This window comes from Ostrinia furnacalis, unplaced genomic scaffold (genome assembly GCF_004193835.3).
Source record: "Ostrinia furnacalis isolate ACB-3 unplaced genomic scaffold, ASM419383v2 OfSCF0398, whole genome shotgun sequence".
Taxonomy (NCBI): domain Eukaryota; kingdom Metazoa; phylum Arthropoda; class Insecta; order Lepidoptera; family Crambidae; genus Ostrinia; species Ostrinia furnacalis.
The window spans coordinates 303,630-315,889 of NW_021130637.1; the positions used below are offsets into that span (position 1 = coordinate 303,630).

The window sequence follows — 12,260 nt, forward strand, 5'->3', positions numbered from 1 at the left end:
CAAACTTAGTAGCAACTTTAGCAAGTAAGCTAGAGCGATTAGCGCTACGCTAATCGTTACGAAAGTTTTGTGAAGGCTCGTCTCATCGCCGGCTTCTCATTTGCAGCGTGAATGAGCGTTAGTTTGCCCTCTGAAATGGAACAGGACAGCCTCCTTTGACCCTTTGACAGTTTCAAAGCGGGAGCGGCGCTATGTAAGAGATACGACTGGAAAGCCGCGCGTGTAGGCGCTTAGAGGCTGTATTAGTCAGCTTATACTGGCTTGGTTTTTGTTCAAGCCTAAGACGTATCATGTACGCGACACGCAATATAATGCGGATAATGTACATATAAATGTAACGTTTCTTTTTTTACTTCTTTCATGCTTTACTATTATATCTTGCTATCTATGTCAATAAATGATGTGTGTAAAAAGTTTCTCAATATTACAGTTAAAGTATAAACCTTCCAACTCCTTGTATAGACTGAGTTTAATGGTTCGATCGCGTTTGTCAATAGACATCTGCGTCGTGTATAGTATGAAAGCGTGCAGGTTTCCATGAATGTCTCTCAAGTCGTTCTCGGTACTCGCACGGAAGACATCCATTTCTTGGTGCTTTGCTGTGACGCTCGAATGAATAGGCATATAATGTGCAACCCTTCTACAAAGCTATGTCTGTACACTTGCATAACCTGTTCCACACACCTGCCTCACAGTATTTTAATTATTAACTGGATTACGACAGGGGTCGTGTTTTAATACAGATTTGTTGGTTTAGAGATGAGTGGACAAGGGTCTGAAATGGTTAATGTTAACGTGTGTAATGAAGTGAACAACATTATTTATTCCAGAGTTAAATCATCAGTCATGTACCCATTTATAATTGCAGGTCCAGTGGTTGTATTGTATAGCAGTAAGATAATAATCTATCTTTAGGCTTTTATCGATCGTCAAAATTTCCTCCCAGTGTTGCTACATGGTGACCTTCTGTCTTTGCATCGACATTGAAAATCTGACTTCAGCACTTCGTGACCTCGCTGAGTAAATCAATCGCTCTAATTCAATATACGACGGACGTTTTAACTGCATCCTTGAGTCTCAGACAATAGGAATTGAATTTGCGGAAACACTCAACAGTAGGTGCCGGCGAAATTTCCCCCACTTCATGCGCCGCGATAAAGAGAGGAAGGATACTTTGATAAAATTAAGCTCCGACCGTCTCTCGACCTCGTGTTTGCCCCTATGATTACTGGGTTAGGAGCTAAGAAATTCGAATTTGGGAGCTATCCATAAACGATTAAGTTATCGTTAGTCTCGGGCATTTACCCAACACAGTTTTCAATCCTTTTGAGTTGAGTAGCCTTGCTGTATTGATATAAATATGTTTCGTGAAAACATTTGCCATAACTTCGCAAAACATTATGCGTATCATTCTAATGAGCAAGTTGTCTACCAAACTGTTCTCCTGGGAGCTTAGCTAGACTAGATTATGCCATTTACAGTATAATGTTCCTGCGACTACTTGTCTCACGTGTCCCAGATCCGCGCTAACCGAGTACATCTAATTGGGCTCTGCTTAGATAGTAACCGAGTTAGTTGCCGACACACGCTGCAGTTGGCACGGCACGTTTGTACTCCAACGAACAGTGTCGACTCGAGTGTTGGGAGGTGTCGCCCGAGAGCGGTGTCGTCTCCGGGCGAAGTTTATCTAGCTCACACCCGGGTGCCAGCAGCGCCCTAGTTACAGAGAAATAGAACCTTTAACTAAATGTACAAAGTTTGTATCATAAGATTAAAATCGCTGATTTAAATATCTTTATCCTCGGAAGATCTTACGGGGTGTTTTGTAAGCTGTACTCAATCCCAAAACACCTATATTGTTCTTATTTATCGAACCTATGAAAACAGTGTGGGCGGAAAAGTTTCCGTAAGGTGCGACAATGTTTCCGTAGCGCAAATAACCAACACGCATTTCATTACACTTAAGACACAAAATATAACAGAAGGTAAACTCATGTATGTACCTCGCTTTGCATACCTGTCTCGCTCGCACGCTCGGCCGTCGCGCTAGGGACGCTAGGGTTGTCTTGTTATGTGTTGCGTTTATTTCGTTATGATAGAAAAATGTTACTCTTAATACTATGCAAGAAAGACAATAACAGATATCCACGTATACTTATTATTTATATTATATTTAGTACGTTATTATAGTAATAGTTTGCAAACAAATACACGAGAAGGAAGTAATATTTAGTTGAGTGGTTGACACTATTATCCAACTACTTAATATTATAAATGCGAAAGTTTGGATGTCTGGATGTTTGTTGCTCTTTCACGCAAAAACTACTGAACGGATTTTGATGTAACTTTACAGTATTATTGTTTATAACCCAGAATAACATATAGGCTAATATAATTTATGACGATCTGTGACAAACTGAATTTCACGCGGGTGAAGCCGCGGGCAAAAGCTAGTTATCCAATAATTTATAAAACCTCTCTAAAACAATTCGATATTCCTAATAATTGAGTTGGCTTTCAATTTCAATTGAAATTCAAATAAATAACTTACTTACCTCCCCGAATCAACTGGTAATTTAAAAAAATGAAAATTCGGTATTTAATGATGAGTTTAAGCAACCAAATACCGAACAATTATAATACGACTTATTCTGTTTACTCATTTTCGTCAATTTCGCAAAACAAAATAATATCACAGGCGGTTGACCGGCGCGTGACTCAACGCGTCGCGCTCGCATTCGTCCAAGACAGTCTTGCTAGGAGCGGTGTCTATGTGTGCGTGGCTCGAGCGCGTTTAGTATGGAGTTTGTCTTCTGTTATATTTTGTGCTTAAGATCCCAAACGATCCTATGCCGACAATATTCTTCGGGACATCTATCGGTTTGCCTGCCCTGCCGCGCAAGTCATTGTTGAACTTCCCAGAGTTCCCACGCGAGTTAGCTCCGATAATTTCGGAGATTTAGCAGCCACGTTACTCGTACAAAGCCTTGGAAATTGGCTTAGTCAGTTTTATGCTAACTAACGAGCATGTTAATTAGTGGAAACTGTTGGAAAAGTTCGATGGCTCAGGAAAATTTATGCTTTTCGATCTACCGTATCCTGACGCCTTTGTTTTCGCATGCAGTCAAGCGTCTTAATTTCATTCAAAGACGCTTTTACTTTTCGTTCATATTTTGCTAAAAGTTGTAATCATTAATCACATTTATGATTGACTGCACCTGGCTTATAATCACAATGATAAGCATGAGAGATATGGTGTTAGATATGATATTTAATTAATATAAATTGCCTGTATTCATAAGTTCGATCACCTTTAATTACAACATCTCCTATCAATGAATCTAAAGTTTAAATATTATAAATGCGAAAGTTTGGATGTCTGCATGTTTGTTACTCTTTCACGCAAAAAATACTGAATGGCTTTTGATGAAACTACAGTTTATAACCCAGAATAACATATAGGCTATAATTTATGACGATCTGTGACAAACTAAATTTCACGCGGGTGAAGCCGGGGGCAAAAGCTAGTAGATACCTACTATACATTTTGATAAAATTGGTACTTATCATCGAAAGATTTAGGGGTGTTTGTTTTCATTTAGATTTATGCATGGTCGTCTCAAGGGCTCGTCTGGGGGTTGAACCCAGCGGTGGTTTGACGTCACTGTGTCTAGACTGCCGACGCAATCAGGAAGACCCGGGACGATGCACTTGTCTAATAATAAGCTTACCTGAGCTGATATGTCTGCTTTCAATGCAATGTTGAGGGCGAAAAGTTTTCATCTAACTTTTATTTTTTCTTGCGTCTTATTTCATGTATTGTGATGATGTTACTGTTAAGTTAATGCCCACGACTTCGGCCCGCATGCATAATAATATAATGTTTTGGTCTGCTATGAACATCTTTGTCGCGTGTCCTGTTATCATTTTATTTCATACCAAAAACTACGAATTCATATCTAACTAATGAGAAATTAATGACAGATTCCCCATAAACTTTTCATTCGCTATTTGGGAGCTTCAAGTTAAAGTCTATTCCCTAAAGACCATCTTACGGATACAATCTATCTTTGTTGTTATATTAAAAGTAATAAAAATTTTAAGTAACTGTGTGCAGCAAATAAAAAAAAATTGGCGCAGCTTAATATAAAGTATGCATAGTAGGTCAAACCGTTAGAAAACCCAAAAAACAGATATGTAGAGTAACTTTTTAATTTTCAATAATATTTGTAAGATAATTAAGACCTTTTAAAATCTCTCTAAATAAACTGTTTTTTACCTGTAAATAGGCTGTAAATACGTGTAGCCAGAAGCCACTTTCCAATTTCAATTTCATAATTTCGTTGGCTCGAGAGGGAGCCGGGGGCAACGACCTCTCACCCCTAGTTTTCTTAATGTTCATGAGCCAGCTTGTGTTCACCCCAACTTACTTAAGGGATCTAATCTTAGTAAAATAGACTTCATGATGTTCAAAGAGCACGCTAAACGTAATAGTATTATTTCTTATTCAGATCTGAGGATTAAGTTAAGTTTTGAGATATTTTTTCGTACTTCGCTCCTATTTTTGAAGACAGTCCTAAATAGGTACCGACCTACAAAATTATAGTTCATGCAACTGACGAAGGCGAGTGAGATATACCCGTGTGTACGTGTACAGTACATGCACATAACGATAGTGCAAAGTCTATTGAAACTTTTGAAAAAAAAAACGAACAGTAGTGAGCCACCCCACATGTAAAGCTCAATAGCCTTCGTAAGTTACAACAACTAACTATACGTAATAATGTATTATATCTGCCACTTCTTAAGTAACTAATACAGCTTTCATAATTCAACAAGTGTGACTGTGTTTCAAAAGCTCTATGTACCTAGAGTTCAGCTCGTTTTTACCTGTATCTACGCACTTGGTCTGAAAGACCATAATCATTATTGATTCTGGTTAAACAGTGTTTATTTTTAATTTCGTTATGAAAAGAGCTCGTTACTTCGTTGTGGTTTTTCAGATCAAATTACCTACCTACCTACTAAAATAAAGTACCTACGAAACATGTTATTTTTGTATAGGTACTTAAGCATGAATAAAAGCAAAATTCAATGACTGTTCAAGTCAATGATAATTTTTTTAGTATTTTTCTTTAGTAACATATTTGATAAAGTACAGATAAAATAGGAAAGGAAAAGTGTACGTATTACACATATGAATATTACAGGGTGCGAGATTCGTCTTATGTTTAGGCCGTAGTTTTATTTGGCGGTGGGATATACAAGGTTTCGCCATCCTAATGCGAATAGCCACTTACACCCCACCTGGCAGGTTAAGTACTTAACCCACACCCTTACCCTATCACATGAATACATTCTTGTACTTTTTGTATTTCTTCTCCCAAGGTTTCTGTTTCACGGACGTGTTATAACGCGGATTGAGATGGCACTACGTCCAAGGAAAATACGAGGTCGCACAACCAGTAAAAACTATCTCAAAGTATACGTCTTCAAGGTTCTTGACAACTGTCTAACTTAGTTGTTTTTCACATTTCACGCCAACTTTTCACTTGCATTGGTATATTTTTCTCTTATATTTTGCTTCAGTGTGGTTACCAGCGAATAAGGTTCACCATTTATATTTTATACATCGTGAACATTGACATTGATGCAGAGCCATGCATGCCCAAGCTTTTCTTGATACCCTTCACGTCCAAAAGAAGAACTCATTTTACCCTTGAGTGCTTGCAGGGCACTTCGACCGTGAATATTTATAAGGCCAACTCTCAGTTGGGTCGCTAATGCGAATTTATTATCAAGTTTGGTCGTTTTCCTCTGGAGATTCATTCGAAAAAAGTCACTTGTCACGTGCTACTTTTCAAATATTCACATTGCATACAAATAAAATTACTGTACTTTTCCATCAAGTGAAATGTCAAGAATTGTAGCTTACAGCGATAATAAAAATAAATGCCACGTAAAACTGATTTCCTACTGCTGCATATTCACATTTTCATTTCAGAATGTGTAAAATATGAGAGCTGTCGTCTACACTTGCCCCCACTTCGTTCCGTAGCTAGCTCACTATTTAGAGTTACTCGTGCAAGAAAATTGTTTTGACTGACTTGTGAGAAGGAGTAAAGTAGGAAACGTTGTATTGATGTTTTTGAAATGTTCATTATGACGCAAAACTAAATAGCAGTCGTTTACCGTAATTCTGGTTGAAATAAGCAGATTAGATGGTCCACGGATTTTTCCATTTACTCGCGACATACTTTTTCAAACAAAAGTGGATTTTCGCGCGACTTGGCATCGAAGTGGTTCATTATTGCGCCATCGCTGCTGGCCTCGGATATCGTCGCTCGGTGTTGATGTCTACGACTGTGTAATGGGCCGCTGTCGGCTGTGACTCCTAATAGGGCCGCTCTATGATCTAGAAAATTATTATTTGGTCACATTTGCACAGTACGAGGAAAGCAATTTACCCGCGCAATAATGCTTGTATTGTCTTGGAAAAGCTGTGTTGCTGTGGTGTTTTGTTCACTGGTTTCTAGTTTACTCTTTGAATCAGCGTTGCGTTGTTCGCGGTAGTAGATGAATAGATAATGTGTTTATATGAATAGTTATTTTGTGCTAGCAATATTCTAAATAGCCTTTTGTCATTGTTCCAGGGTGGGTACCCAGCTAAGCTGAAGAAGGTGCTGATAGTGACGGCTCCGCTGTGGTTCAAGGCGCCGTTCCGGATCTTACGGCTCTTCGTGAGGGAGAAACTGCGCGAGCGCGTGCACACGGTGAGCGCGCCACAGCTGGGCGTGCACGTGCCGCGCGCCAGCCTGCCCCGCCAGCTGGGCGGACAGCTGGAGCCTGACCACGCTGCCTGGTACTTACATGATACTGCACGCTTTAAAGAGCTGGGAGCTCGCACTAAACTATGTTATACATGGGAGATGGAGCTGTAGAGACTAACCACGCTGCGTATTACTTACATGATACTGCTCGCTTGACTTGGAGCTGGGAGCTCACACCGCATGCTGTTCCTGGAAGACAGTAGAAGAAAGTAGGAGACTTACCACGCTGCCTGGCACTAACATGATACTGCACGCTTTACTTGTGCTGGCTTACACTACACTATGCTATACCAGGGAGATAGTCAAAGTCTTACCACGTTCTCTTTTTGCTACTGCACGCATTAACCTAAAGCGGAACTCACGCTACGTGTAGTCTTCATATACCTGGCAGACAGTAAGTGTCTGTTCAAGCTGCACGCGGTCTGGTTCTGACATAAGTCACGACTTTTCACTTGTCTTGCAAGTCTTGCTACGCGGGCAGATAGTTTGAATTAGCTTTCGCTAGCTGGTACTAATATGACACTGCAAACTTTTTCAATCATGGAGATTGCACCTTACGTACTCGCGCTTTATCTGGGAGGAGGGGGGTAAGATATTGACCACGCTGCCTGTGACTTTCATGATACATATTAGTTTAACTTGTCGCAGACATCACACCACCAGTAGTAAGTACTATATCTGGTAGGTAGCTAAAACCAGACCGATGGTACTCACATGACATTAGACCAGTGTTGTCACAAATAATGTTTGAATACATTAACTACCTATTAACTGTCTATAAGTCTTTTATTAATTAAGTGTACCAGTGAATGTTTTTAATTAAAAATGCAGCATGCAGCGGTCAAATAAATATGAAATTCCCAGGACATTCATAGGATCGATACATCGCTAATAACTCAGGTTTCGCAGAAGCAGCGCGAAAAGTGTTTGAAACGGCAGAATTCTCGGATCTTATGCTGCTGCTGCTCCTGTTTACGTTACGCTAAAGTAAATAAATAGGTAGTTCATTCCGAGAGTCTTTTAACAAAATGAAAGCTCCAGATAAATTCTTTACGATGTCGTTCTTAAAATTTCTCAAAAGATACGGGCTGTTTCAACAGATGTAGTTGTGCTTTGCAACGAAATACGGTTCGTTTTTTCGTCGAAAGTAATTTAAATTGCAGACCGTGTTTCTGTCACTGAAATTTGTTGAGCTGACCAATTTTTCCCTTTTTCGTGGCATTTTGTCATAATTATTATGCACGTAATGGTCATCCATTATGCGCCAGCCATTCCATTTAATCGTTATTGTAGCCGTGTAAATAATGCCGGTATTCGCAGTAAAGCGGCTTATAGATCGACTACGGTGAATCACAGCTACGCAGAACTTCATGACCTAAAATAAACGTTAGCCTCATTTGACCTAATTTATTCACTGAAATAGAAAAATCCAAGGAAGGATTGAAATAACTTTTGCGATTAAGTAAGTTCCTTCGTTGGACATAAAGTAAACGTTCTTCAATTCAATGATGCTGAAATATTTTCATTTGCAATGCTGAAATTCTCATGCAGAAACTTGGTAGGGGTGTACAAAAGCATCAAGAAATATTTACGACTTGCAGCTCTTTGCGTACTACTACAGAGCAAAAGAAATATAAATTTTACTACATATAGTTTTATGAATAAACGCGCACACTTTCACTTACTTTCAAAACAATATAATTTTTAGTGTCCAATAAATAATACAAGTTTACAACTTGTTTAACACGATGCATGAAGACAATGACCAGCCAGTTGTTTTTCTATCTGAATAATATCATTAAATCATAATTTCCTTTGTTTACAGGTTAGAACACTGCAAAAACTGCTACACAAATAATCTGCAGAATTCAAAGTTAGACGGAATCATTGACGAATATGTAATTAGTAATCACATTCCCGCAGTCAAACCACAAAATGGTAAGTTAAAAAATACTAATTACTTTTATTTATTTCATACACACATATAAGCTTATGTTTTCGCATAATAAGTTACTTAACGTCGCATATATTACGTCGTTCGTGATTAATATGACGTGACCATTAACAATTAAAAATGTCGACGAAGTAGGTAAAACGTGTTTTTATGTAACCAATCTTGATGAAGAGGTGGGCAAAAACATTTATGATGAATATTAACTACACAATTACTGTTTAAAATGGAATCAGTCTTTGTTATTTAAATTGTACCAACGTATACTTAAATAATATGTAAAGTTGGCGTTAAGTATGCGCGCATCCGGTATGTTTCGGTATTATTTATAGTGAGTTACGTTCAAGAATGCATTTAACCATGTGGTTCTAGCAGACTCGAATAAGACCACTCCCGCCCTTCCCGTTGATGTCGTAAAAGGCGAGTAAGGGCGAAATATACGAAACATCAGCCCCCTAGACAAGTCACAAAAAGTGACATTTGTAATTTCGAAATCGGTTCGCTCCAATATTTTTCTGTATGTAGTTGCTTCGCTCCGTGAAATGATTTCGAAGTTAAAACTGTCGCATTTTCCTCCCTAACTCCCCTGGCCAGCGTGGGGGAATGTACACCAAATCCTCTATTGGCCTCTGTAAATTAGAGGGTCGTTCTCCTGCAGTGTAGAATAAATGACCTGTAGGCCCCTAGGCCTGCGCGCTGCGATAAGCTTTTATCGCGTCATTATATCGATTTTACGCGATACACTCATACGTTTGTCGTCTAAAATCATCGATAAGATTTTATCACGGCGCGCATCCTAGCCCGGCTGATGATGAATTTATATTTGTTGTCAGGTATAATCGAGCACGAGGTCGGATGTGACATGACCAGCGACCGCGCGGCGCGACTGTGCGACAACAACACAGACATGCACATCAGCGGCGACCCTCCCTACACCTGCGATACCAGCCCGCTTAGGTAAGCTGTCACCTCACTAATACACGTAACGTGTGGTTTGTACACGAATGGTGTCATGCAACAAGCTAGCTAAGATACCTAAGTTGTGTTCTTTGAAGATAATAATATCAATACTCAATAGTTTTACTATAAGATTAACCTTCCTAAGCGTAGGCACAAGACGCGGCACAATGACTTTCGCATTGTTGTCTGGAATCCCGGCATCGACCGGTTAAAGGTTAGAAAGGTTAGACGGCACGCAAATTAAAGGAAACCTATAAAAGTTGGTTCTTTGAAATATGTATAAACAAATTAGGCTCTATGTGCTTTTCAGTAAGTACTAAGGACTAAGCTTCCAAACCTACCTTCAGTGGAAATAACGGTTATTTTATCAATCTGTATCCCCGATGTAAACTCATGTGCAAATCGAAGTCGAACCAATGGTTTTGAATCAAGACTAGCGTTTAGAGCAATAACTAAAAGAATAGAGACAGGTATCGGAAATCAATTGATCCCCTTGCACGTGCCACACAGGAGCGTTAGCTCAAGTTCTCGGAACTAAAACGATGAGGTCATGGACTAGATTGCAACCTGAGCACCGCCAGCAAACATAAAAGTATAGGAGTTCTAACTCAACCCATTTCACTGGAATACAGTTTTACCCCGATCGATAAAAAATAAAATGGATATAAAAGTGCGTGGGTCGTTCACGAGCATGGAAATTCTCCGTATTGGGCGGTGGGTGAGGATAGGTATATTATAGCCTGCATTGTAGTTTACTTGTATGCATCATTGGTAACCTCCACCTGCGATTCCATTCCGTTTCACTGAGCGCCGTTGTTGCGCCCTGCTGATAGCGCACGATATTAATAGGTATAAATATTATCATAGGTACTTCTCAAACAAATATGTTTATGACTGATTGAATATGAAAATTGTATTGACGCAGAATAGCAGTTTATGTTCATTCATTGTTTATTGATTGAACGTGGAGTACGTTAAATTGTTATCGTATTTAACTAGTGTAATTAAGTCGCATTAAACTTTTTCTGGTAATATTAATGAAATAGGTAGGTGTCAACATTCATGAACTAAGTAAAAGAGTTGGCAACTTTCCGGCAAGCTTCGGTAATGTGAGATCATTTTTCAGAATTACGGACTCGCTTAATTGAAGTCGATACGTAGACCTGGGGAAAGAGATTGCACGGCACCGACCGAACACGGTATCTGTTACGTACCTACTACAACCTACATTTTCTCCCGTTACGGCTAGTCGCGATTTGCTCGCTTTTTAGAACTTGCACAATTTACCTATGCGACAATTTGTATTTTAGAAATAGTTTTGAAGTTGGTTGTAATTACATTTCCCAGTTACAAGCAAATAACACACGCCGTTTGCTGTAACATTATCATCACAAAAATTTCATACAAGTACATTTGTACATTTTGAATCATACTCATCGATTAATGTATCTCATATTGGTAATGATCATCGTGAATGGTAGGTTTCATTTAGTTTTGGATTCTGTTTTCTCTAGCCGCTAGATGAAACGTGAAATTTGTAAAACACACTGAAGAATATTTAATTTATTATTTTCAGAAATACGCACGGATATAATGGAGACATGAAGGGCAGGCACATAAACTCAGGGGATGAAGACGATTTAGATATAAGCAGTAAGTATGAATTATTTATTACTGTATCAGTATTACTTTATTCCATTTATTACAGCATGAATAAAATACATAGCCTCTGAATCAAACCTCTTAAACTAAAAACTTTTTGATAGTTTGATAATGCGCTCTTGACATTCGTCATTTTTGACAGGTCTTTATTTTGTTATAGTGTAATTTTATTCGCATATTTTATTATGAGTTCTGACACGAAAATTGTGGGTATGTTCATGTCCAAATATCTGATTTATATAACAATTTATAAATGGGCCAAAAGGTGTCGAGAAAACCTCGCCTCATAGGTAAATTCTGTTTTGATACTTGTTTACGCGTGCTCACAAACACAGTGAAATATAAAACGATAAGTTTTTACGATTATCCATTTCGTATCGAATGGAAATCGTTTGCAAGGCGAAGATCGTAAAATAAGTTTAATGTAAATGTTCCAGCGTTCGCACAATGGTGTTATTAATATTTATGTTGTTTTTGTTAAGTGACTCATGTAAGTTTCCCTTGAATCTTTGTTTGCAGTAATTGTCTAATTATCTTAAATTTACAAGCAGACGTAAATAAAAAACGATTAAGACGAAGTATGGATCACGTGTTGAACAATGCTAGTTAGGTTATAAATATATGATCTTTAAAATAACATAATGTATGAGGAACTTCCTTGTAACAATTGTATTTTGTTTTGTTTGTGTACGAGTTTTTACAAACAGTTTTCAGCATTATTAATATGAAAAAAAAAATATATTTTTGTCTGAGAATTTAATTCTAAATATCCATTCCATCAGATCCATTGTTTTTAGAATCGTTCTTTATTCGGGTCGTTCGGCGGTGGTTAACAAAAAATCTCAAATTTACATTGT

General features: G+C 38.3%; 1 protein-coding gene across 6 annotated transcripts in view; it reads left to right on the top strand.

Moving 5' to 3' along the window:
• The window catches only part of Ptpmeg2 (Protein tyrosine phosphatase Meg2), a 57,670-nt gene that overhangs the window by 32,424 nt on the left and 12,986 nt on the right, over positions 1-12,260 (top strand). For all 6 annotated transcript variants that reach the window (XM_028319109.1, XM_028319117.1, XM_028319102.1 and 3 more), the window contains exons 5-8: positions 6,654-6,862; positions 8,656-8,768; positions 9,615-9,738; positions 11,318-11,394. In XM_028319109.1, coding sequence (XP_028174910.1) covers positions 6,654-6,862; positions 8,656-8,768; positions 9,615-9,738; positions 11,318-11,394 — 523 coding nt within the window. The remainder of the gene's footprint in view (positions 1-6,653; positions 6,863-8,655; positions 8,769-9,614; positions 9,739-11,317; positions 11,395-12,260) is intronic.